We start from the raw sequence: 27280 nt of genomic DNA on the forward strand, positions 1-27280 counted from the left end.
TCCTATAAATCACAACTTAAACTCGAAGAAGGAAAGAAAAAAAAAAAAAAAAAAAAAAGAAAAAAAGAAACAAGAGGGGAAGAAGAGGCAGGAGGAAGAGGGGACCAAGAGGGATCCCCAGCTGGACGAACCCAATAACGCTGGGGAACACTAAAGGTCCCCTTTATGTTCCTCGAGCCACCGCCTCGCCTCATTTGGGGTACTAAAGAAAAGGGTTGAACCCAGGGCGGTCATACGTAATCGGGCCGGGTATAACAAAGCATAAGGTATATTGTGTTCTTGAAGGGTTCGCTTAATAGGGATAAATTCTGCCCTCTGCTTCTGTAGGTCTGGTGAAAAGTCCGGGTAGAATGACACTCTAGTCCCCTTATAGAGAATGTCCCTTAATTCTCTGACCCTTCTCATCAAAATAAGTCGATCATTGTAGTTCACGATTTTCAGTATCAGCGGCCTAGTGCGGCCCTCTAGTGGCCTAGCTCTAATTGGCACTCTGTGTGCCCTTTCTATAGCAAAGAGTGCTGAAAAAGAGTCATCTCCCAGAAGTTCTCTAAACCAGTTTTCCAAGAAGGCTATAGGGTTAGAGCCCTCACTCCCCTCTGGTAGGCCAATCAGGCGTATGTTGTTCCTGCGGTTTCTATTCTCTATTTCATCTATTTTTAATGACTGGCTAGTAATCTGCTTCTGTAGCCCAATTATTTTTTGCTGAAGTGGATGAAACTCGTCCTCAATCGTGCTTAGTCTTTCCTCAAGTACTGTGGTTCTCTCCACGGTATTGCTCAACAATTGACCCATGGAGTGTAAGTCCATCTTAATGCTGGTTAGCTGATTATCCAGGCCATGGATAGAGTCTTTACATTCATTGACTGCAGCCAATATATCACGCAGCGTAGGTTCACCTTCCCCTATTGATGGAGATATTGCTGGGCCTATTGCATTGTGTATTGCCGTGTCCTCTGCTAACGCCGGATTACTTACTTTATTTCCGATAGGTGACGCGATAGGATTTGATGCTAGTTGATTAATGCTTCTCCTATCCGAGGGCGCCCCTTGTGACCTTGCTTGCCCAGCTATCTGATGGTGTCCTTTCCTGGTTGGTGAAGTTGTATGAGCATAACGTTCGAGTTTTGCAGCGGCTGCCGCAGAGGCCTGGCTAGCTTTTTCTTTGCCCGCGCGGGTTTTTAAATTCCCGTCACTATGTAGTGTGTCCTCCGTAGCCCTTTTACTAAGCATGGTCTTCCCCTAGAAGCGGTTTAGCTAGTAATATAGTGGTAATATAGAGATTGTATACCAAAGGTAGGTAGGGCCTTTAAGTCTCTCTGGTCTCTGTGTGGTTTCGATGGAATACAATGCAAATGACGCAGCGCCCTTGGTCCAAGTGCTCACCCGCCTCCGGGTCAATGTGATCACAGACCTTGGTTCAATGTGGTGCCGTGTAATACCAAGTAGCCTGGATTATACAGTGCCTTTAATCCCTTGCATCCTTATTTCGACCTTCAACAACCTTCAACAATCCGAGCCAATAATTAGGGTTTTGCTGGTCAGGGAACAGATAAGGGGGAGGAGGGGGGGTGTTAACTGCATATAGACTTGATTGTTACCAGTGCTCATACCAAATACCAAATAAGCCTTGCCACCTGCGTTTTGACTTATGTTGCTCTCTCCTCACCCCCCCCCCCCCTTGTTGCCCCGTGTTACCGCTTAGCCTGGGCCGTTGCCACAGGCTACTGAAGTGCTTCACTTCGTTGCTCCGGCTTCCGAGGTCTCCGGTCTTTAGGCAGGTTTCAAAACGCCCGCCGCCGCACTGCGCTGCGTGTACAATCTCGCGATGACTCGAACCAGCGGCGTGGCTTCCCTTCGGGTCCTCTCGGCTACCCTCGGCAACCTTCGGTCACCGTCGGGGACCTTCGGGGACGCTGTTTGCTCTGCGCTGCTCCACGGAAGACGCTGTAGAGAGATCTCGCGATAGCTCGACCCGCCGCGAGATCTTCCCCCGCCAGCCTCAGGAACACGGGCACCACTCCTCTTCAGGCAGCCACCGCTGATTATTGCGGGAGAAGAAGAGACAAAACGGGCATGATATATGTTGCTTCTTACTCGAAGTTGAGCATTGCCTCTAGGCTTCTAGCGAGGGAGCAGAGGGAGACGAGGCCCGGGCGTCCGCTCACTCACTCACTCACTCTCTCATCCGACCACCAATGCTGGGGGTCTTTAATTCCTCCACTGACATCAATGCTGGGGGTCTTTTTAACGTGTCCACTGACATCAATGCTGGGGGTTATTAATGCATCCACTGACCTCAATGCTGGGGGTTATTAATTCATCCACTGATACATGGGCAAGGCAAAGGGGGTAGAGTCGGGGGGGGCAAACTTAGGTTTTGCCTAGGGTTTCAAAAATCCTTGTGCCAGCCCTGATTTCATAATAATGTGAAATTGGCATCAGACTGATTCTGCAGATTTCCTATTACCTCGTGCAGATGCATTCAAGAGGTTTTTTAGATCATAAGCAGTTTCCGTCAAGGTTTAAAGAGTTTTTGCAGCAAGTTTTGATATAAAATATTTCTCTAATTTTGTTTTTGGAATACTGCAGCTATGTGCTTTGAATATAAAGGAGCCTCATACTGATTTTTTTCCTTTTTTGATGACTAATACTCAGCATCATTTTTATGCCTCACACACCTTTTGTATTGTATTAAATGTGTCAAATACATTATAAAAACCTTAGTATAACTGCAGAGTTATGCTAAAATGTACTTTTTAAATGATCTAAATCCAAGAACAAATATGTATTGTATTACAGTTTACCAGCCTTTAGATATAGTGGCTGTGCTTTGTTTATTTAGGCTTTTTTTCCCATTCATTTTCACCTAGTGATCCTATCCTAGGGTGACTCTACTCAGTGTACTGTATCTATCAGTGTTATCACTGTATGACTACAGAACATCTCCTACTCTTCCATAACATAGCAGAGAGATGTTCTGTACTTCAGAGGTGCATTGGACAGGGTTGGTAACACTACTTGAGATAACACTGCAGCTTGCACTGGAGCTTGTAAGCTCAGGGAATTTACTTTTTGAACGGCTATAACAAAATGCGTTCAATTCTATATATGAGACCAAAAGAGAGCAAATAAGAGAAGTTTGTTTAGGGGTTCACATACAATTTAGGGTGAGCTTTTGTCAATGTATACACTATATGGCCAAAAGTATTGTGACGCTTACCTTTACACACACATGAAATGGTGCGCAGTCATGTTGGAACAAGAAGGGGCCATCCCCAAACTGTTCCCACAAAGGTCACCTTAAGAGTTTTCTTCACTGGAACCAAGGGGCCAAACCCAATCCCTGAAAAACAATCCCACACTGTAATCCCCCCTCCACCAAATTTTTTGGACCTCTATAAGTGGTCGTAGGTAAATGGGCCCCCTGCCCATTTAACATCCGATCCGTAGATGGATGGGGAACGTCTGCTTTTAGTGGAAAGGATCAGATGTTGGCCCATTTACATCTGCCCCTCCCTCCATAGAGAACTGATAGGTGGATAGGTGGCGGTCTGCCTGTGTGAAAAGCAGCCTAAATATTATTATTATTATTTAGGATTTAATGTATATAGCACCAACAGTTTGCGCAGCTCTTTACAAAATGAAGGGAGACAGTACAATTATAATACAATTTTGTACAAGAGGAACAAGAGCACCCTGCTTGTTAGCGCTTACAATCTAAATGGGAATAATCATCTCTTGCAGTGGAGCTGCCCCACAATGTATATTGTGAATGTACCTGTTTGGCTGTTGTCCCATTTTAAATGTGGCATGTTAACAGATATTTAAATTATGTGGGGTTCATTGTGGGTCGTATTTTTCTATACTAACATTTGATTTTTAAACTTCTAGATGCCTATTACCCGAAAACAACAAATCCACAAAACACAAAACTGCAATCATTAAAAAGTCAGTGAATCCTCAATGGAACCAAACGTTCTCCTTCACAAGTCTAGAGCCCAATGACTTGCAGAACATCTGCCTGGAGCTGATTGTTTGGGATAAGGAATCCTTGACAAGCAATGTGTTTCTGGGTGGAGTCAGCTTGAGTTGTGGCAGTGGTGAGTAAACAGTCATACATCAATTTTTTTTTTTTCAAGTAAATAATATGATGAAACTTGTTTGTAATTGAATAGATCGGCGTCCATTCCTTGAACAGGGATTTCAGAATAATTAGTAGACCTGACCCTGAAAAGTGGAGATTTGCTATGTTGTAAGGAAAGTTTTGAATTGGAAATGATTTGGTAATTGTGTCTAAACATTACCCTGAAAAACTTACATTTTGTCTATTGTGGCATGTGAGTGTGCCTAGGCACTGCTATGTCTACAGCTGTACATCTGCTATGCAAGAGATAAAATCCTAAAGGAACCATGCTTTGCCCATGCATATACTAACCTTTCCTTTGTTCCCCCACTGCTCCATTTGCTCTCCCAGCATTTCTGGGTGTGCAGAGAACATGTAACTCATTCTTCTAGACACATGGCACATGACAGTACTGGTGTTAGACTATAGGCTGCTAAGGATGCACAATGCAATCACATGGGGTGGAGAGAGAATTGGAGCTGAGACAGGCCTTCTACACATTCCTGATAGTCAAGTGGAGCAGTGGGGAAGCAAATATGGATAGAGGTATGTGCAGCTAGTGGGGTCAACATCAGGGCTGGACTGGGACAAAAATTTGGTCCTGAATTTCATCATGACCAGCCCACTTTAATTTTGATTGTCCCCAACAGCGTCCCCCTTCACATCAGAGTGTCCCCATCACCAGCAGCCCCCTTCACATCAGCGTGTCCCCATCACCAGCAGCCCCCTTCACATCCGTGTGTCCCCATCACCAGCAGCCCCCTTCACATCTGTGTGTCCCCATCACCAGCAGCCCCCTTCACATCTGTGTGTCCCCATCACCAGCAGCCCCCTTCACATCTGTGTGTCCCCATCACCAGCAGCCCCCTTCACATTCGTGTATCTCCATCACCAGCAGCCCCCTTCACATCAGTGTGTCCCCATCAGCAGCCCCCTTCACATCAGTGTGTCCCCATCAGCAGCCCCCTTTGCATTAGAGTGTCCCCATCACCAGCAGCCCCTTCACATCACAGTGTCCCCATCACCAGCAGCCCCCTTCACATCAGAGTGTCCCTATCACGAGCAGCCCCCTTCACATCAGAGTGTCCCTATCACGAGCAGCCCCCTTCACATCAGAGTGTCCCCATCATGAGCAGCCCCCTTCACATCAGAGTGTCCCCATCACCAGCAGCCCCCTTCACATCAGAGTGTCCCCATCACCAGGAGCCCCCTTCACATCAGAGTGTCCCCATCACCAGGAGCCCCCTTCACATCAGAGTGTCCCCATCACCAGCAGCCCCCTTCACATCAGAGTGTCCCCATCACCAGCAGCTCCCTTCACATCAGAGTGTCCCCATCAGCAGCAGCCCCCTTCACATAAGTGTGTTCCCATCAAAGTGTCCACATCAGGAGCCCCCTTCACATAAATGTGTTCCCATCAAAGTGTCCACATCAGGAGCCCCCTTCACATCAGTGTGTCCCCATCAGCAGTCCCCTTCACATCAGTGTGTCCCCATCAGCAGCCCCCTTCACATCAGTGTGTCCCCCATCAGCAGCCCCCTTCACATCAGTGTGTCCCCCATCAGCAGCCCCCTTCACATCAGTGTGTCCCCATCAGCAGCCCCGTCACATCAGTGTGTCCTCATCAGCAGCCCGTCACATCAGTGTGTCCTCACCAGCAGCCCCCTTCACATCAGAGTGTCCCCATCACCAGCAGCCCCCTTCACATCAGTGTCCCCATCACCAGCAGCTCCCTTCACATCAGTGTCCCCATCACCAGCAGCCCCCTTCACATCAGTGTCCCCATCACCAGCAGCTCCCTTCACATCAAAGTGTCCCCATCACCAGCAGCCCCCTTCACATCAGAGTGTCCCCATCACCAGCAGCCCCCTTCACATCAGAGTGTCCCCATCACCAGCAGCCCCCTTCACATCAGAGTGTCCCCATCAGCAGCCCCCTTCACATCAGTGTGTCCCCATCAGCAGCCCCCTTCACATCAGTGTGTCCCCATCAGCAGCCCCCTTCACATCAGTGTGTCCCCATCAGCAGCCCCGTCACATCAGTGTGTCCTCACCAGCAGCCCCCTTCACATCAGAGTGTCCCCATCACCAGCATCCCCCTTCACATCAGTGTCCCCATCACCAGCATCCCCCTTCACATCAGTGTCCCCATCACCAGCAGCTCCCTTCACATCAGTGTCCCCATCACCAGCAGCTCCCTTCACATCAAAGTGTCCCCATCAGCAGCCCCCTCCCACGTGTACTGACAATTCTGAAGGCATCTCGTTCCTCTCTCCAGTCATAAGTGACAAGCAGGGCCGGACTTACCATTGGGCTTGACTGAGCTCAAACCCATGGGCCCCACCGATATACATAGCTGAGTGTACTTGGCTCCGCTCCGTTCAGTCACGCCAAGTCCCGCCATATGATGGACATAATACAGGGACTGGGCGTAACTGTGACGACATATTCGGCGACCCATCACAGTTTGTTACAAAGGTAACCTTCCGCCATCACCATCTTTCTACACCCCACACTCGTCCACAGTAAGGATACACTAAGAAGGGGTAAAGCGGACATGTTGTTACACCCACCGGAGTTTTGCATTTTAGACGTATTTATAACATTAAAGTTAATACATAGTGAAATACAGTACTTACAACACCGTCTGACTACTTAGATGTTGAATGTTAAAAGCAGCGAACTTCTGTCAGATTAGCAAACCTGTGAGATGAGCAGGGTTGCCGCTGCTTTTAAAATTCAAGATCTAAGCAGTCAGACGGAGTTCTAAGTCCTGTATTTCACTATATAAACTGACTTTACTGTTATAAATACATGTAAAATGCAAAACTCCGGTGGGTGTAACAACATGTCCACTTTACCCCTTCTTAGTGTATCCTTACTGTGGACAAGTGTGGGGTGTACCAAGATGGTGGCGACGGAACGTCATTTCCGTAGCAAATGAATATGTCGTTACATCGCCGAGAGGACCCGAGAACCGCCGACTCTGTATCTCGGCAGCACCATTTTTAAACTTCAAGGCTGCAAATGACAAGGCTACACTGACGAGGCTGCAAATTACACTGACAAGGCTGCAATGACACTGGACAAGGCTCCAGATGGATGGGCAAGGCTGCAGATGGACACTGATAAGGCTACATTGATGGGCATTTAAATGTAAGTTTCTTAAACAATTAGTTAGTTTTCCTTAATCTTCCCTCCTAAAAGTTTTTTTCCTTAAAATTCCCTCCTAAACTTGGGGTGTGTGTTATACACCGGCATGCGTTATACATCGATAAATAGGGTAATGTATAGAAGGTAGGGCCCGAAAGTTTTGCCCTGGTGACAAGTTATAAGGGGAAAGAGGAAGGAAAGTCTGCCGGCTGTCTATCTCCCCCTACAGGCTGGAGGGAGCAGAAAGCCTAATCCTCTCTCCGGTAAGTGACTGCAGCTGCCATTCCTGACAGGAGTGAAATCGTGATCACCCAGAGGGGAGCGGCTCCAGGACTGCACCCGACTGGCCCACTGAGCCATCGGCCTACCGGGAAACTCCTGGTAGTTCCGATGACCAGTACATTACTTTGCAATGGAAGTTCCACTATACAGGGACATTTCCCCCCAGAGCTCACTGAATGAAGTGAAACTTTGCTGAATTCCATCATCACATAGTGTGCAAGCAAAAATGTTGCTCTTTTTTTTCTTAGTCATTTTTTTTGTCAGAAATTTGACCACATTCACTAAACTATGGATGAGCTTTCCTTGTAATGTGCAACATCCAATTGCAAAGTGAAGAACCTATTTATCTTTAGTAAATTATCTCCATTTTTAGTTTTTATATCTATTAGCTAATTTTTACCATTTGTTAAATATCTTCAAGATTTATGGGTACTAGAATCTTTATCATTTGTAATCTGTGAAAATATAGCTGAAAAAACAACAGCAAATAAACTCCGCGCCACTTAATTAAAATGTGAAAAAAGAATAAAACAAATAATCAGTGATTCAAATAAACTGAGTGAAACACTAGTAGCTGCTCCCTAGAAGCAAGAGAAAAAAACTTGTCGTGCTGAAAATAAGGTAATAGTAGGGGCGCTAAAAAAATATATATAGACATCAATTACAAATGTAAAACTTATTAATCATAGAAACACCTCAAGTGATAGACAACCTATCACCATAAATTAAAAAACATAAGACAATTGCAAAAAAAAATTGAATATATAATGATAAAGTCCCACTTAGATGCTAGGAAAACAAATATATCCACAGTCCAAACAGTGATTCATTTAGTGAAAAACTCCGTCTATATCCATATGCCAGAAGGCGGCTGAAATCTTCTACAAGATTGTGACACGTCCCTTCACCAAATTTTGGACACAGACAACACCCCAACTGTGAAGATAAAGATGTCTTCTTACCAGATGATGTTGACTACTTTACTTAAAAAGATAGTCAAATAAGCTTATGCAGGTGAATTCCCTGCTCACATGGAATAAGATGGACCTCTTATGGAAAAAACCTTCTCCTCATAGATTCAGACAGGTCATAAAAAAAGGAGAGCAAACAGAATCCATAGTGTGACACCGTTTAATAATAAAAATTTAAAAAACATAAAGCCAAATGGCTGCTTACATATGCAGGTGCTCGACCTGGTACTGGGGCTGCTTGCTGAAAACAATTGTTTCGTAGTAGATGCGTAGTTCCTCGTTGTGTAAGGCGTGCAAAATTTGGTGAAAGGACGTGTCACAATCTTGTAGAAGATTTCAGCCGCCTTCTGGCATATGGATATAGACGGAGTTTTTCACTAAATGAATCACTGTTTGGACTGTGGATATATTTGCTTTCCTAGCATCTAAGTTGGACTTTATCATTTATTACATTATCATTATATATTAAATTTTTTTTGCAATTGTCTCATGTTTTTCAATTTATGGTGATAGGTTGTCTATCACTTGAGGTGTTTCTATGATTAATACGTTTTACATTTGTAATTGATGTCTATATATATTTTTTTAGCGCCCCTACTATTACCACATCATTTGTAATCTACCTTAGGCCACTAGCGATAATCACATGTAAAATCCAGATGGTTTGATTGATTGATCAGCTTGGGTACATTCAGCCTGGCCATATAGGGCTCAAATCTCCTGCTGAACTGGCCCGAGATGCGAACCATCTATGGCCAGCATTAGACTTTGAGGGCAGAACTCCTCATTCGTCTTTGAACATAATTTGCAGTGTCAGAAAACGAAAGCTTCAGTTGGACTTCTGAGTGTGGAGTTCCTGGCTTGTAATCTACAAAAGGGCACCACACCATACAGACATCTTCAGCCTTCATTGTAATCTCCTTTAAAGTTAATTTCATGGATGCCTAATTTGATAGATTTTCAGCTGAAGACTTTGTAATCACTCGTCTGTGAAGATATATACCATTGTAATTATTGTAATTAGCTCATGAGATGCCTCCGCTAACAAAAACAAATGGGCTCATTGTTTTGCATTTCAGTCCATTTTTTTTAATATCCAGTGCTGCCGTTTTGCAAAATGGTTTTTGATATTCATTATGGTATCTTATTAAATGAACTAATCAACAATCTAATTTTAATTACAGCTACAATATCACTTCAGGAGAATTGTTTTGCTTAAAGCGAATGTATTACTGGCATTAAGAGCATTTTATCTTTGTCTTTATTCACAATGTTTCTTTTGATCATGCCTTTAAGTGATCAACAATGCATGGAGATAAGGAACACTAGGTGGCATTAGCTGCCTATATCTGGGCAATAAAATAAAAAAAATCGACAATGCATGTGGCATTTCCTATATCTCTCAGCATAGTCTAATCATTAAAGGATGACTGGGACTGGTTATCAGTGTTTCATTTTTAAATACATTAATTTATTGGGTTTCTGAGTCCCTTTTCATTGCTAAAAGTAGATGAACCACATGAATTTAAATACGCTTTTGGTAAAGGTAAAAAATAGAGCTACTTAAAATGGAACTCCAGGCAAATACCATATTTTCCGCTCCATAAGACGCACCTGACCATAAGACGCACCTAGGTTTTAGAGGAAAATATGGAAAAAAAATATCTGGACCAAACATTGGACTAAATAATATTTCTACACTGACAACCAATGTAAGGGGGCACTCTACACTGATCCCCAATGTAACTGGGACCTTTACACTGACCCCAACAAAACAGGAGTATTTACATCAACCACCAATGTAATTGAGACAGTGACTAGCCATATAACAGGTGTATTTACAGTAAACTCCCTCATCTCTCTGCTAATCTCTGCATTCTTATCTCCCTCTCAGTACAGCTCTGCCCCTCTAACTCATCATCTGCTAACCTCTGTCCCCCAAAACCCCTACTCTGCTAACCTCTGCACTTCAACCCTTCCTTCCCATTCAACTCTGCACCTCTGTACACCTCCTCTGCACACCTCCTCTGCTGTGCACCTCAAGCCCCCCTTTTTGATTACCTCTACATGTCCCCTATGCTCACCTGAGGCTGGCGGCATGCAGAGGATGGGATGTGATTTGCAGATAAATCGCGGTGGCCGAAATCATTTGCATAAAAATAGCCACACAATTTACATGTGAATGCTGATGTTAATTAAAGAACAATGCCTTTGTTTCTCTCCCCATCGTTCTGTCATGGAAACAAACCCCCTATTAGCGGCTCTGCTGGTCAGTATTCACTCCATAAGACGCACAGACATTTCCCCCCCTTTTTTGGGGGGAAAAAAGTGCCTCTTATGGAGTGAAAAATATGGTAGCTAAATACACAGATGATATACATATATGGAAACTGTTTTACCTGCCAAAGTAGTTGTATCTCTGTCCATCCAGTTCTAGGGCTTACATCGCTCTGTCAGCGAGTCTCGCTGTCTGTGTCAATGGATGCGAGCATGCACAGGTGCCCCCATGGAAAGTGGCTTTCTGTGGGGGAATTCAATAAAGAGGAGGCGACTATAGTGCTGGCGAGAAAAATAGGGGCTGCTCTGTTCAAAAGCATTGCACAGAGCAGGTAAGTATAGATATGTTTGTTATTTTAATACAAAAGGAAGCTTTACAACCACTATAACCTCCCTGGCGGTATTCCCAAGTTTGACTTGGGGTTAATTTTCAGTACCAATAGCGGTAACCCCGAGCCACACTCTGGATTGCATTGCAGTATCTAGGTACAGGTATTTACCTTGTCCCTAGGACCCCATGATGTACGCCTGTTGTGTCCCCCAGCCAGATCCTCCGCCCAATGCTCTGTGATCTGGGTTCCATTCCCTGCGAGCATCGCGACGCATGGGGGCAGAACCAGCGCCAAATTCAAAGAGTACAAAAAACGCAATACACAATACATCGTAATCTTATAGGATTAAATTACTGTATCAAATCAGTTGACTTCAGTTTGTCCCTAGTGCTTTGTCCAGGGCCCTGCCATTCTTTCTGCCTGGAAACTTGAGAACGTTTATGGCATCCATAAAGCTTCCCTCTACGTCAAAAATGTTTTTAGACCAGCTTGAAAACAGTGCTAGTGAATTAGAATCACTTTCAGAATTGAGCAATAGTGATTTGTGGGGAAATTCAACATCAGACACTGAAAGTGACGACAGTGAAGATTCTGCGACTGAGCTCGGTAATGTGCAAACTTGATGCTCTATTGACTGTGGTACGGATCACGCAGCGCCTCCAAGATTCCCATTTGGTATGAAAGTAGATGTTAAAGATGACCACCCCTTGGCATACTTACAACTATTTATGACCAAAGAGATTATTGAAAAAATAGTTACTGAGACAAACCCATACCAAGAGCAACAATTAGCTATGCATGGGACGTTTCCAAGAAGCAGAAAGTGGGAACCAGTGACCAAAGATGACATTTGGAAATTTCTGGGCCTAATAATACTTCAGGGAGTGGTGGGAAAACCCCTGTAGAAGTGGTATTGGACAATTAACAAATTACTTACCACTCAAAAGAGCCAACTTCCCTAAACTACGAGCCTTCCTAGAAGGCATAAATTGGGATAAAATCTTAGGAACAAAGAACACGTAGGAGAGATGGGTTTGCTTTAAGAGCATAATAATTAAGGGCATTAGCCAATGCTTCCCATTGGGTAATAAATTTAAAAGAGAGAACAAAAGTCCTGGATGGCTTAACTTCAATGTAAAAATGCATATAAAAGCAAAGGAGAAGGCCTTCAAAAAATACAAGGTTGAGGGATCATCATCGGCATTCAGACTTTATAAAGAATGCAATAAGGACGGCTAAGATAGAACATGAAAGACACATAGCGGAGGAGAGCAAAACAAATCCCAAGAAATTCTTTAAGTATGTAAACAGTAAAAAAGGGAGGACAGACCATATTGGTCCCATAAAGAATGAGGAAGGACATCTGGTTACAAAGGATGGGGAGATGGCGAAGGTATTGAATTTATTATTCTCCTCAGTCTTCATGAGAGAATGGGGGGGCTTCAGTAACCAAAACTGCAGAGTTTATCCTCATGACACATCACAGGAAGCACCTCCATGGTTAACAGAGGACAGAATTAAAATTAGACTTGGGAAACTTAACATTAATAAATCACCAGGACCAGATGGCTTGCACCCGAGGGTACTTGGGGAACTCAGTCAAGTAATTGCCAGACCATTGTTCCTAATTTTTGCTGACAGTCTACTGACTGGAATGGTACCAGCTGATAACATCATTAGTATGTAAACTCTTGGAGGGGATGATAAGGGACTATTTAGAAGATTTTAGTAATAAAAATGGTATCATTACAGCAGTGGTCATCAACCCTGTCCTCAGGGCCCACTAACAGGCCAGGTTTGCAAGATAACTGAAATACATCACAGGTGATATCATTTGCTGCTCAATGATTGCAGTATTCTAGTCTGCATCTCCCCAAGGTAATTCATAAAACCTGGCCTGTTAGTGGGCCCTGAGGACAGGGTTGATGACAGTAATCGGCATGGATTCATGAAGAATCGTTCTTGCCAAACCAATCTATTAACCTTCTATGAGGAGGTGAGTTGCCATCTAGATAAAGGAAGGCCCGTGGACGTGGTATATATGGATTTTTCAAAAACATTTGACATAGTTCCCCATAAACATTTCCTGTACAAAATAAGGTCCGTTGGCATGGACCATAGCGTGAGCACATGGATTGAAAACTGGCTACAAGGGCGAATTCAGAGTGTGGTGATAAATGGGGAGTACTCGGAAAGGTCAGGGGTGGGTAGTGGGGTCCCCTAGGGTTCTGTGCTGGGACCAATCCTATTTAATTTGTTCATTAACAACCTGGAGGGTGGAGCAAACAGTTCAATCTCTGTATTTGTGGATGATACTAAGCTACGCAGGGCAATAACTTGGATGTGGAAACCTTGCAAAAAGATCTGAACAAATTAATGGAGTGGGTAACTACGTGGAAAATGAGATTCAATGTAGAAAAATGTAAAATAATGCATTTGGGTGGCAAAAATATGAATACAATCTATACACTGGGGGGAGAACCTCTGGGGGAATCTAGGATGGAAAATGATCTGGAGGCCCTAGCAGATGATAGGCTATGCAATGGCATGTAATGCCAAGCTGCTGCTAACAAACCAAACAGAATATTGGCATGCATTATAAAGGGGATCAATTCCAGAGATAAAACGATAACTCTCCCACTCTACAAGACTCTGGTCTGGCCGCACCTAGAGTATACTGCCCAGTTCTGGGCACTGCCCCTCTGAAAATAGAGCGAGTATAAAGTACAAAGAAAATCAACAAAGCTAATAAAGGGTTTGGAGGATATTAGCTATGAGGAAAGGTTGTGAGCACTGAACTTATTCTCCCTGGAGAAGAGACGCTTGAGAGGGGATATGATTTCAATATACAAATACCACAATAGGGATAAAACTTTTTCGAAGAAGGGAGTTTAACTAGACTCGTGGCCACTCATTAAAATGAGAAAAAAAGAGGTTTAACCTTAAACTACGTAGAGGGTTCTTTACTGTGAGGGTGGCAAGGATGTGGAATTAATTTCCACAGGCGGTGGTCTCAGTGAGGAGCATCGATAGTTTCAAGAAACTATTAGATAAGCACCTGAACAACCACAACATACAGAGATATACAATGTAATACTGACATATAATCACACACATGGGTTGGACTTGATGGACTTGTCTTTTTTCAACCTCGCCTACTATGTAACTATAAACTAAAAAGAAAAAGTTGCGCTATAAATCCTTACAAGAAAAACGTATACAGTTGACCCATAAATTTGTATACACTTTATGGGTCAACTGTATACGTTTTTCTTGTAGGAATTTTAAGCGCAACTTTTTCTTTTTAGTTATTTTGTGTGCATCTCGCATCAAGTTGTGGCTTTTTCCTTCACATACGTTTTCCTCTAATATTTTATTTATTGGAGGAACATATTGGACAGTGCTGTATTGCCATTTTTTCCATTTACTGTGTAACTCCATTCTTTGGCACGGTCGTGTCAGAGTACAGCTTTTCACGGATCATGAAATATTTACACTTTGAAAACAACGAAGAATTTAATGAAACTACTAATCCTGCACCAAAACTCAAGAAAATGTGGGAAGTATCTCAAATTATTCTAAAGAATTTCCAGTGGAGCTATGTGCCAGAAAGAGATCTCAGCATAGATGAAAGTATAATGGCCTACAAGGGAAGGCTCAGCTGGGTACAATACATTGTATCAAAGAGAGCAAGATTTTTCATAAAATCCTTCGTGCAAATCGTCAACTGGCTACATTTGGAATTCTGTCCTATACACTGGGAAAGAAACAAAAATCAATCCAAAATACAGCAACTATGGAATGGCAACATCTTCCGTTCCTTCACTCATTGAGCCATTTCTAAAGCCAGGCTATTGCGTAACAACTGGCAATTTTACACATCTCCTGAACTTTATTTGTTTCTTCTGCAAAACAAAACAGATACCTATGGAACCGTTAGGGCTAACCAGCACGACATGCTGCCAATGTTTGGCAATAAGAAGCTAAAAACTGGTTGCTTGGCAGAAAGGTAAAATGATGTCACTGTGATGGCGTGACAAGAAAGATATGTGCCTAATGAGTATGGTTCATAATTCCTTTCACTGTTATGGTACACACAAAAGGTAGGAAAGAAATCATAAAGCCACAAGTAGTGATAGACTACAATAAAACAATGGAAGGTGTTGAGAGAGCCTACCAATGACTACCCAGCAATGAGGAAACCACAAAAGAAGTACTACAAGAAGATCTTCAGGCATCTTCTTGAGTAATGCATGTGAAATGCTTACATTCTTCTCAAAAAAAAAAAAGTGACAAGCCTGTGATACATTCTGACTTAATTTGAAAAGTTGCCGAATGAATTTTTGTGAACCACCAAACACCATCAATGGCTGTTAATAGACCTGGACGTCGTGTTGTTGGTGTTGTCAACCCAAAACGCTTGACTTCATGGACCACATCTCACCAACCGAGAAAAAGTCAGCACCTACAAGGATGTGCGTGGTTTGTTGCTCAAAGCGAGATGACAGTGGAAAGAAAATCTGAGAAGGAAACCAGGTTCTATTGTCCTGATTGTTTCAAAATTTATCATACCCGAGATGTTTACTAAACCAATATCAAGTGTCTAGTATTACAGTGACTAGTAATATTGCACCCTTGTTTGGACAAATTTTTGTGTTTTTGATTACATTATTGAATAAAAATTACTATTATATTATTATGTATTATAATTATTTATCGTTATTATATTATAATTTAGGATTTCATGTTTCAAACTTTAGCATACCCGGGATGTCTACTAGGCTCTTGTTTGAACAGTTTTATATGTGAGTTATTCCTAAGAATTACAGGCCTACCATATAGAACAACAAATTTCCATTCAAAACAATGTACCGCATTGACATTCAAAAATCAGACATAATAAGACTGCCAGGGATGTTATGTAACAACTTAACTTAGAGGTATTGTCTGTCTCCCAGCCTATTATTGGACAGTGAAAGGCTAAGCAACTCATTTCTATGTCACTCTGTTTTCTCCTCCTGTCAGAAGGCTCACAGTCTGAGCTTTGCTGTACAGTGAATTGCAAGAGGCTGAAAGCAGTTCAAATTCACATACATAGACTGCTTGCATTTATGATTTGGATTACTTTTATTTCTATTATTTAAAATCTGAACTCCAGATAAAAAAAGACATAAATGAATTCAGCTACTGTATGTTTTTTAGTAACACCCTTAAATCATTTTTTTATTTGCAAGCAGTGTATGTACCTGAATGTGGCTATCAGCATTTTGCAATCCACTGTACAGCAGAGCTCAGACTGTGGGTGTGAGAAGCAGCGTGAGGAGTCAATTAGCTGCTCTGCAGTAGAAGGAGTAAATTGATAGGAAGGGTGAGTGGAGTGGGGAAAATGAGCCATTCAGTCTGCTGCTTCCTCTTTCACTAGACACTGTACACAGAGTTGGAGGTGGTCCGGGGGCCTGTAAGTGTTACTGAAATGCAACAGAGAGAAATCAAGTCTACTGCCCTGCCAGACAGAGTTGTTTAAACCTCAGGACTGCATGGACAGAAGTAAAATCCTTTGGCAGGTAAAAGAGCTCTCAAATAGGAATTTTGTCTATGTAATTAGTTGTTTTTCCCAGGTTTAGCTTTAAGTTCATAACTATTTTGGCTGATTTTGACGCTATAAATATACAATCTTTCCTTTACAAATAAACATTTGATTTATAACCCAGAATTCTCAGAGTGTTATGGGTTTTCTTACGAGAGCATAGGAGAGACTGCCTCCTTTCAGACAGCTATCTCTCATTGAAACCTTGAATGAATCTGTTTATAGAGAGGGGGATTGAGGGGGTGAGTCACTGTAACATATTATCTTTGTGTTAAAATGAGCTGAAGCTGTGCGTGCTTCTAACATCTAATTATGCACATGCAAAAATCCTGCTTCTTGATTGTACAGTACAGGACTCTTAGTCATAGACAACTAGGTTATATGCTGCCACCTCCAGATGATTGGTAGTAGCATATAACCCAGTCATCTATCACTATGCCTATACCCTGTACTGTACTCCGAGAAACATTTTTTTACAGGTATATATAGACAACACTACAGTGCCTTGTGAAAGTATTCGGCCCCCTTGAACTTTTCAACCTTTTGCCACATTTCAGGCTTCAAACATAAAGATATACAATTTAAATTTTTTGTGAAGAATCACCAACAAGTGGGACACAATTGTGAAGTGGAACGAAATCTATTGGATCATTTAAACTTTTTTAGCAAATAAAAAACTGAAAAGTGGTGCGTGCAAAATTATTCGGCCCCTTTACTTTCAGTGCAGCAAACTCACTCCAGAAGTTCAGCGAGGATCTCTGAATGATCCAATGTTGTCCTAAATGACTGATGGTGATAAATGGAATCCATCACAAAGTGTAATCAAGTCTCTGTATAAATGCACCTGCTCTGTGATAGTCTCAGGATTCTGTTGAAAGCGCAGAGAGCATCATGAAGACCAAGGAACACACCAGGCAGGTCCGTAATACTGTTGTGGAGAAGTTTAAAGCCGGATTTGGATACAAAAAGATTTCCCAAGCTTTAAACATCCCAAGGAGCACTGTGCAAGCGATCATTTTGAAATGGAAGGAGTATCAGACCACTGCAAATCTACCAAGACCTGGCCGTCCCTCTAAACTTTCAGCTCAGACAAGGAGAAGACTGATCAGAGATGCAGCCAAGAGGCCCATGATCACTCTGGATGAACTGCAGAGAACTACAGCTGAGGTGGGAGAGTCTGTCCATAGGACAACAATCAGTCGTACACTGCACAAATCTGGCCTTTATGGAAGAGTGGCAAGAAGAAAGCCATTTCTCAAAGATATCCATAAAAAGTCTCATCTAAAGTTTGCCACAAGCCACCTGGGAGACACACCAAACATGTGGAAGAAGGTGCTCTGGTCAGATGAAACCAAAATCGAACTTTTTGCCCACAATGCAAAACTATATGTTTGGCGTAAAAGCAACACAGCTCATCACCCTCAACACACCATCCCCACTGTCAAACATGGTGGTGGCAGCATCATGGTTTGGGCCTGCTTTTCTTCAGCAGGGACAGGGAAGATGGTTAAAATTGAGGGGAAGATGGATGCAGCCAAATACAGGACCATTCTGGATGAAAACCTGTTGGAGTCTGCAAAAGACCTGAAACTGGGACGGAGATTTATCTTCCAACAAGACAATGATCCCAAACATACAGCAAAATCTACAAAGGAATGGTTCACAAATAAACGTATCCAGGTGTTAGAATGGCCAAGTCAAAGTCCAGACCTGAATCCAATCGAGAATCTGTGGAAAGAGCTGAAAACTGCTGTTCACAAACGCTCTTCATCCAACCTCACTGAGCTCGAGCTGTTTTGCAAGGAAGAATGGGCAAGAATTTCAGTCTCTCGATGTGCAAAACTGATAGAGACATACCTCAAGCGACTTGCAGCTGTAATCGCAGCAAAAGGTGGCTCTACAAAGTATTAACGCAAGGGGGCCGAATAATTTTGCACGCCCCACTTTTCAATTTTTTATTAGTTAAAAAAGTTTCAAAAATCCAATAGATTTCGTTCCACTTCACAATTGTGTCCCACTTGTTGGTGATTCTTCACAAAAAATAAAAATGTTATATCTTTATGTTTGAAGCCTGAAATGTGGCAAAAGGTTGAAAAGTTCAAGGGGGCCGAATACTTTCGCAAGGCACTGTACGCCAAAGTAAAAAAAGAACAAATTAAAGTGTATACATGCAAAAAAAAGACTTACTGCTAAAACTGGGTGGAAAGTTCCAAGTGTAAAATTTAGTGAAAAGTAGCACTAATTTTGCTTCAAGAAAACAATTGCTAGTGCTAAACCGAACCTATATTGCATTGTACTATTTAATAATTAAATAACATAAAATGCATGAAATAAATAAATATATATATTATGAAACATTGTAAAAAAAAATATTTTCTGTGCAATCAATATTTAAAGTGCATATCGGTGTCCATTCCACCATAAATCCATTAGTGTAGTTCAATGTAAAGTTCATAAAATCCACTTAAAAGTCCTTATACGTGCTCCACTCCACAGTAATGACCAAAATTCACCACACCAATCATGCCCACGCCTCTGGACAGCCTGAACTCACCAAAACAGATGGCATATGATATGCAACAATAGATACGCATTATAGTACTGTGAGGTTTATTTACATAAAAACTGCATGGTGCAAAGTCTGGTGCAGCTCTGCATAGAAACCAATAGCCTGGCTTTAGCAATGGCTCAATGAGAGAAAGAACGGAAGATGCTGCGATGCCATAGTTGCTGTATTTTGGATTGATTTTTGTTTCTTTCCCAGTGTATAGGACAGAATTGCAAATGTAGCCAGTTGACGATTCGCACAAAGGATTTTTTATGCCAAATCGTGCTCTTTGATGCAATGTATTGTACCCAGCTGAAGCTTCCCTTGTAAGCCATCAGCTTCCAGGTTTTATTGGCAAAGCTTAATTGAACAAGCTGAAGTTAGAAGCTGATTGGCTACCATACACAGTTGGATCAGATTCTGAGAGCTCCAGCTTTGGAAAATCCTCCTTATCTCCTTCCTCTCAGACCCAGATAACTCCGCTCATAATGGAAAGGAACAGATAGGGGGACTCATCGCATAAAACCATAAAACCAATATTTTATTGAGCTAAAAAAGCATTACACTAACATTTATCGATGCCCCATAATTTTGCCACATAGTAACAGCATGAACTCTTGTTGGGAGCCGCAGCCGCTCTGTACAACTGTATAAAGAGTGGTGTGTGCTTTACATGGTTGGTCTGGATGTCCCATGGACCAAAAGTGGCATCAGTGTGGACAGACCTGCCCCAACGCGTTTTGCCAATGGGCATCTTCCTATGTTTGCATTGACATAGCACTGGTGCATTAGAAGGTTTTGTAACACAGGCAGACCCTGGGAACACAGTTTCTATGCAAATGAAGAGTGCTTAAACAATAGTGAATGGTCTTGCAGCAAATGGTGTTCATTATGTTGTTCCTTCTACTGCTGCACAATCTGTACTTGTTTGTCATTTGTACCATGTGTTAATAATAGCCTTGTTTGCCTTGCTTAGTACATGTCTTATATTATATTTCACTGAATTAGGATTGTGACTGTAAGGCAGATTCCAATAGATAAATAGAACAACTGCATATACATAATCCTTTACCCACAGTTGATTTGGAGGAAGGCAAAAAAGCAATAAAGCATGGTCCTGTTTGCTCCCGAGGAGGCAATCGGTTATTGTCTAGATCAGCCTTTCTCAACCTTTTCAACACAGAGGAACCCTTGAAATAGTTCTCCGGTCTCAGGGGGAACCCCTGCTAAATTTTAGAAATCTACAACTCATGATACACTAGTGCAATGGTCAATGGGAAGAATGGTCCTTACACTTGTGGTCATTGGGAAGAATTACCTCCTTACAGGTGGCTAAAAAGATCAATGGTGTCAATGGGAACTTATTTGAGAGGCAGAAAATGCCCAATGCTGAAGGAACCCCTAGCAACCTTTGGAGGAACCCTAGTTGAGAATCACTGGTCTAGATCAATCTGGTGTCATTACCTATAAGGCTTCATTCACACAGTGCAAACTATACCATGTGCTGTTTACCTGCATCGGGATGCACAGGTGTTCCATGCATCCCTGTGCAGTCAGTCCCATTGCTTTGAATTGGGACATAGCGGCATCACAGACACAGCTGATGTGTCCCAATATGACATCCACGTGGCTGCAGGTCCCCAAACACTGAGCAATGGGACACCCTGCTCAAGGATGAAGGGAACACAGTATAGTAAATCCTGTGTGAGCGAGAACTTTAAAATCCCCCAAAAAAATTTTTATATGAGCAAAACTTTAAAATGTAATACATTCCATTGTCTTTGATTTCCTTCTTCCAGGTATAAGTTATGGGAATGAAGTTGACTGGATGGACGCCCAAGGTGAAGAACAGTATCTGTGGCAGAAAATGATGGACAGCCCCGGGACATATGTTGAAGGAACCTTAATGCTAAGGTCCACTAAGGCAAGACATAAGAAGGCAACTCAAAAGTCCTAAACATGTCAAGAGTTACTGATACTAATAGTAGACTATTTTACCTGGATTCTATTGCTTGGCATTTCATTGTTGCGTCTCATGGACTGACTGCACTTCGGCCATAGCTTTAGTACTGTAATTAAAGGGATGCTCCTGCACATTTGTATATGGGACTGATAATGTCTAACTTACTGACATACCAATGACGTGGATTTACATAACATGAAATACATCATTTCTTATTTGATAACACTTTGCAATGTCAACTTACAAAGCCTGTGACCTTAGTTTATTTTATTTTAATATTTAATTATGCCTGTTAAGAAAAAGGTCTGAATTATTTTTTTAAAATGTGTGTAGAAAAATAGCACAAAAAACAGGGCCAAAATATTTAGATTATGATAAATATCTTTACTTGCACATTAATAGACATCACAAAGCCTTATTACATTCCTACCCCAAATGTTCAACCATGCTACTGTCACTTTCTTCAGGAAGCAGTGCCACGATGTGCCATATGTCTTTACTTAAAAGGTAACTCCACTTTTGTTCAGAAAAAAAACATTCCCCTCTGGGTGATCTATGTACACTGCTGGGATTCTACCAAACTTGGTCTCAGTTTCCTAGTTTTGTTATTCTGAAGAAATAGCTGTTTGTCTGTGTCCCTGTGCCAAGTGAATCTGAATTAGAGTGACTTTTTCATTAGTGATCAGCTGCTGTACTTGCAGGGCTCTAGTGAGAAAAATTGGCAATGCCTGCATCCCTATAGACGTGATTTCCTTTTTGGGCAAACAAATATGTTTTTTGTTGCAGAGGATGCCCAAAATTTGATTTGTATCTTAGTGCAGATTTCTGGGAAAATTAATAAGCCAATCACACAAACAGAAAATGACCATGTACAGAAGGCCTCCAGGCTGCCATATTGCATTCAATGGTACAGAAAATGACAGCACTGCAGATTGAAAAGGAAAGATATTTGTAATAAAATTCAAGTACAATATGACTTGTGTCGCAATTGTATATGCTATATATATATTTTTTTTTTTTCATTTCCTAATATTTTTTTCCCACAAAAGTGGAGTTATCTTTTAATTTAGACTGTGAACTTATGTGAAAGTACTGTATATAGTGCCAAAATAAATATACTGCCGGGGCATTATTGCAATCTTCTTAGGTAGTCTGCATTTCCAATGGTGGGCGTTGACAGTATAGATAACTGACGTTTATCATTATGCCCAATGTGACAGCGAACATGTCCATAACAAAGGATTTAGGTACATATAGCACAATTCCACCAAATACCCGGGTGACCTTGGGTTATGTGGTGCTCTGTGTGTAATAATATGGTCATCCAATCCACCTTGGCGAAAAGGGAATTCTGACCTCTCTCTATGTAACTGTTGACACTAAACTTGACTTGAAAAAAGAAAAGCCTTCTTCACTGACTTTTCATATCTTTGTTTTTAAGCAAAGCACAATTGAAGGTCCATTTTATTCAGTAAATATTTTATACAGGGTCCAAATATATTGAAATACATAGATTTTCCATGTAGTTATGTACTGTAATCCATTAAGTGGGTATTGCCTTACACTACAGGAGGGGAAGAAGGTGGCACTGCCTTTTGGTGCACCTTTTTTCATGCTTCTCTTCAGGACCCATGTCTGCTATGACTATAGTTACATCCCGGCTAGAATATGTGTTACAACGCAACAGTTATCCAAGGTTCCTACACACAAATTAAACTTAAGACGCCCAGTATCATTTTTATCATGTTGTCACCAGAGTTGTAATTATAACCATAGCAACACACAAGGTTGCTATGGAACCAGGAGATGAGGGCTCATGTATAATAGTCCCTGAACATGTCCCTGTACTACAGCCCCATCTAGCCCGAATCATGGTCCTGCTGCTGAGTGTGACAGATCTTCTCCTTACGGGAAAAAGAAGCAGTTAGTAAAAGGGTGCCGCGAGGATGCGCCCTAGAAGTATTTTAAAATGTTGAGAACTAGTCATGGTTTTACATAGCAAGCTTTCTTTGTAATTCTATTTTCTAAATCCTTATAAATGCATTTCATTCTGCCATTATGTTATATAATAAAATACATTTCAAAAAGGCACAAGCCTCAATACTTGTGAATGAATGAATGAATGAAATACTTATATAGCGCACAATGCGAACTGAATCGCCTCTAGGTAATGTGTATATATGCTGTACATGACATGGCATGCAGCCTTAAAGTTGGAGAGTACCCATGAAAGTACTACCCCATAAATACATTGTTAGTTTTCTAAGTGGGAATTTTTATACCTGCTGAATGAGTTAATACAAAAGCACAATGTCGATTTTTTTTTTTTTTATTATTATTATTAGGTCTTCCCAGTTTCTGGCTGCATCTATAAACTAGTAAAATGCCCATGTTACGATGTAAAATTTAACTTTATTTTGAAGGTAATATTCTTGGTTTTGCATATAAAATAGTAGAAATTCTCTGACGATGTTACAAAGTATAAAAGCATTTAGAGACATTTCAGGAAGACAAATATATATATATTTTACAATGAAGATGTATCTGATAATTTTACTGTACAGTATATTTATTGTGTATAATACTGTATGTGGAAATAGATTAAGTAACTGTAAAGGGACACTAAATCCCCCAAAAAATTGTCTTATATTAAAAGAATCTATCAATAACATTTACACATCTGTAACTAAAGCTGGTCATACACATACATTTCTCACATTCACCCCATGGACTCCTCTCCTTGTTATTGTGCTCAGACCCCTGCGGCTGTCTGAGTACTTGAACAGTGCATTGGAATGCTAGTTTTCCACCTGGATCCTTCAATTTTTGAGCAGGGTGGTGCTGAGTGGCCCGAATTTTGTCCGGGTCCTGCTGAATCAGACAAAATTTAAGCCATGCATCGCCAGCTTACATTTTCCATGTTTTAATACATTTTGAGATATTGCACATTTTTAAACCATTTATAAAGTCGGGTGTTTACTAATGTAAGTTTCTAGACTGCTCACACAAAGAACAAATCGTATGCATTATCCTTCAGATGGATTACGTCACCTTTGGTTAAAGAGAATCTGTTATGCCCCATAAACACGGTCGGACATTCCGACAACAAAATCCATCAGATTTTTTCTGACGGATGTTGGCTCAAACTTGTCTTGCAAACACACGGTCGCACAAAGTTGTCGGAAAATCCGATCGTTCTGAACAAGGTGACGTAGAACACGTACGATGGGACTATAAACAGGCCAGTAGCCAATAGCTTTTGTTTGGTAATTTATTCTGAGCATGCGTGGCACTTTGTCAGTCGGAATTGTCTACACATGATCCGAGTTTAAACAAACTGATTTTGTTGCCGGAAAATTTTAGATCCTGCTCTCAAACTTTGTGCGTCGGAAATCCGATGGAAAAAGTCAGATGGAGCCCACACGCGATCTGATTTTCCGACAACATGATCCGATTGCACATTTTCCTTCGGAAAATCCGACCGTGTGTATGGGGCATTGGACTACTAATATAAGAGCTCTTGTTTCTGAAGATGCAAGCTACAGGCCTGTCTTCCCTATCCATCCTTTACTGACCTAGAACAGGCATGCTTTCAATGAAGTGTCTGCTTGTTCAACCTGCATCTTGTTCCTGGTCAGTGACTATGTAGTTAGACAAGGTTAATGAAGACAGCCATGCAATTTGCACCTATAAGTGGCAAAGCCCATATATCTGTCGTGCAAGTTTGCTTTTATTTAAAACAGATGTCTTTTAAATATTTTCAGTTATAATTGGTTTCAGAAATTGTTTCAAATGAAGCAGTAAATGTTTATAGGTTCTATATTTTCCAAATGTACCGTATTTTTCGCTCCATAAGATGCACCTGACCATAAGATCCACCTTGGTTTTAGAGGAGGAAAAGAAGAAGAAAAAAATATTCTGCACCAAATGTTGCTGATTTGGAGCACAGGAGAGTATGCCCACATCCCCAATTAATATACTATAGTTTGTAACTTACACAACCAATCACAATCAATCAAAGCTGATGCCTAAAAATAGACATCTATCAAGTGTGCCAAATAGCTTCCAGGCAGCAAACAAATATCACCCTCTCACCAAATTCAGTCTATATACAATTCATAGGAAACATCACCATCTTATAACAAATTCACCATGCAGGCTGTGAGCACAGCACTGCAGCTGCAGTCTGATAAAGAAGGACCTGAGAATGACTAGATACCTGTTGCCATGTACACACATCACATGGTCACGCCAGCAGATGACACGCTGGAGATGCCAGCCTCTTGTATCCCCCGCTCGATCGGCGTCTGACGTCACCGGTCAAGCAGGGACGAAAAATCGGCACTGTGCGTGCGCCAGTGACATGAAACCCAGCCAGCCTACAGGACTCAGAAGACATAGCGGGGAAAGGAGAGGGGAGGTGGCTGATATTGTAACACGGCAGCGGCTGGTCAGTATTCCCTCCATAAGATAAACAGGCATTTCCCCTCCATTTTTGACGGGGGAAAAAGTGTGTCTTATGGAGCAAAAAACATGGTATTTTAGATCTATTTATCCTTATATAAGCTTGTATACTTGTTTATCACATATGTTCCTATCTTAATTTGTGTTAACAGCTTAAAAGAGCAGACCAAGAGCCAAGCGTTTAACAGTCATGTGATCTGTCAGCTCTCAGTCTTAGTGCCGGCATGGCACAGCTGCAGTGTCACATGAGTGCTGTAGCATGGAGGTGAATATGTATATTTGTTTTTTTGTATACCCCATAATTCTCCTTTAATATTACAGATGTACAGAATTTTACAATTTCTAGAAATGGCTCCTAATATTTAAATTTACAGGGAATGCCGGGATAGCCATACTACTCTCAGGCCTAGAACTGTGGTTTCTTGTTATTTGAGACAAGTCTTTCACAAGAAAGAATGTTGAAATTGCATACAATTGTAACTGCATTTGAAATGCAAACATTTTCATGAATAAAAATGTTCATTTGCAAAGCATCTAAGAGTATTCATAAGTCATGAGTCTGGATCTTCAAAACTAAGAATTTGTATGAGTGCTTCATTTTACACAATTAAGGATACATAAAAAGTGAAGGAAAATTAAAAACTTAATGGTAACATATACATACAGTGTGCTTTCTTTACTTCAAGATAAAGAATATAATATAACTGTGTTTAGGCACTTGTCCCTCTACTTTGTATCACATTGCACAGACATGCCTACAGCAGATCTCCAGCCTAAAAAAAATGCTTAAATCTCGGTGTCCTTGTGGTTTTTGTTTTGTGTTTCTTCCAAATCTATGTAGTTATCCAGGATCATACAATTTCTACATTTTGCCCCTGTGCGTGAGTTTGCTGTAATTAGGACCCATCACTTCCTTATTCCTGTTCTCCTTCCTTATGCTGGGTGTAATGACACCCCGTGTATGAAAAGGGTTAAAGTCTTTTAGGACATTCTATTTCCGAACACAAAGGCAGCTACCGAACACTCTAATCAGCTAAACAAGAAGCCCATACAAGTAATTTCCCCCCCCCCCCCCAAGTACAAGATGAGCCTCTTTATGGAGGTTCAAACAGGAATCGGACTCTTTATTATTGGAACCAGAATAAAGTCTTTTATATACAGTAGAAGAGGAGGTCCTTCCTCCTGCTCATAGTACTCCAACAATACAACTGTAACCAGAAACAGAATTAACACAAACTCCATGCCCTCCTGGGCATTGTATGATTAATCAGGATTTGAGTAGACTGTCTGGCTCCTACCCAGTTCTAGAGGCCAATGTGATCAGCTCTCTCAACTAACATGTTGAGTTCAGAATCAAACAAACCAAGAATAGTCTTTACATATATCCTGGGAGATATTGTGGATTACTAAGTATTACTGTACCATTTTAAGTAATCCAATCATATTCTCAGGGTTCATTCTTTTTTTGGTCACCCTGCGCCTAACAGTGACTCACAGGGTGACTGGTCTTGTCTCCGCCCCCTGTAAATTTGAGCCAGCAGCCTGTAGTGGGTGCAGCTTCTGGATCCAAAGCAAGAAATA

General features: G+C 41.5%; 1 protein-coding gene across 4 annotated transcripts in view; it reads left to right on the forward strand.

Annotated features, from left to right (window-relative positions):
- The window catches only part of SYTL5 (synaptotagmin like 5), a 293010-nt gene extending 266778 nt beyond the window's left edge, over positions 1-26232 (forward strand). For all 4 annotated transcript variants that reach the window (XM_077480858.1, XM_077480859.1, XM_077480857.1 and 1 more), the window contains 3 exons: positions 3892-4100; positions 21072-23341; positions 23403-26232. In XM_077480858.1, the coding sequence (XP_077336984.1) occupies positions 3892-4100; positions 21072-21229 (367 nt within the window). In that variant the 3' untranslated portion in view covers positions 21230-23341; positions 23403-26232. The remainder of the gene's footprint in view (positions 1-3891; positions 4101-21071; positions 23342-23402) is intronic.
- Positions 26233-27280: the final 1048 nt, after the last annotated feature.

This window comes from Lithobates pipiens, unplaced genomic scaffold, assembly GCF_037356315.1.
Source record: "Lithobates pipiens isolate NorthernLeopardFrog02 unplaced genomic scaffold, aLitPip1_a1.2 Scaffold_16, whole genome shotgun sequence".
Lineage (NCBI taxonomy): Eukaryota > Metazoa > Chordata > Amphibia > Anura > Ranidae > Lithobates > Lithobates pipiens.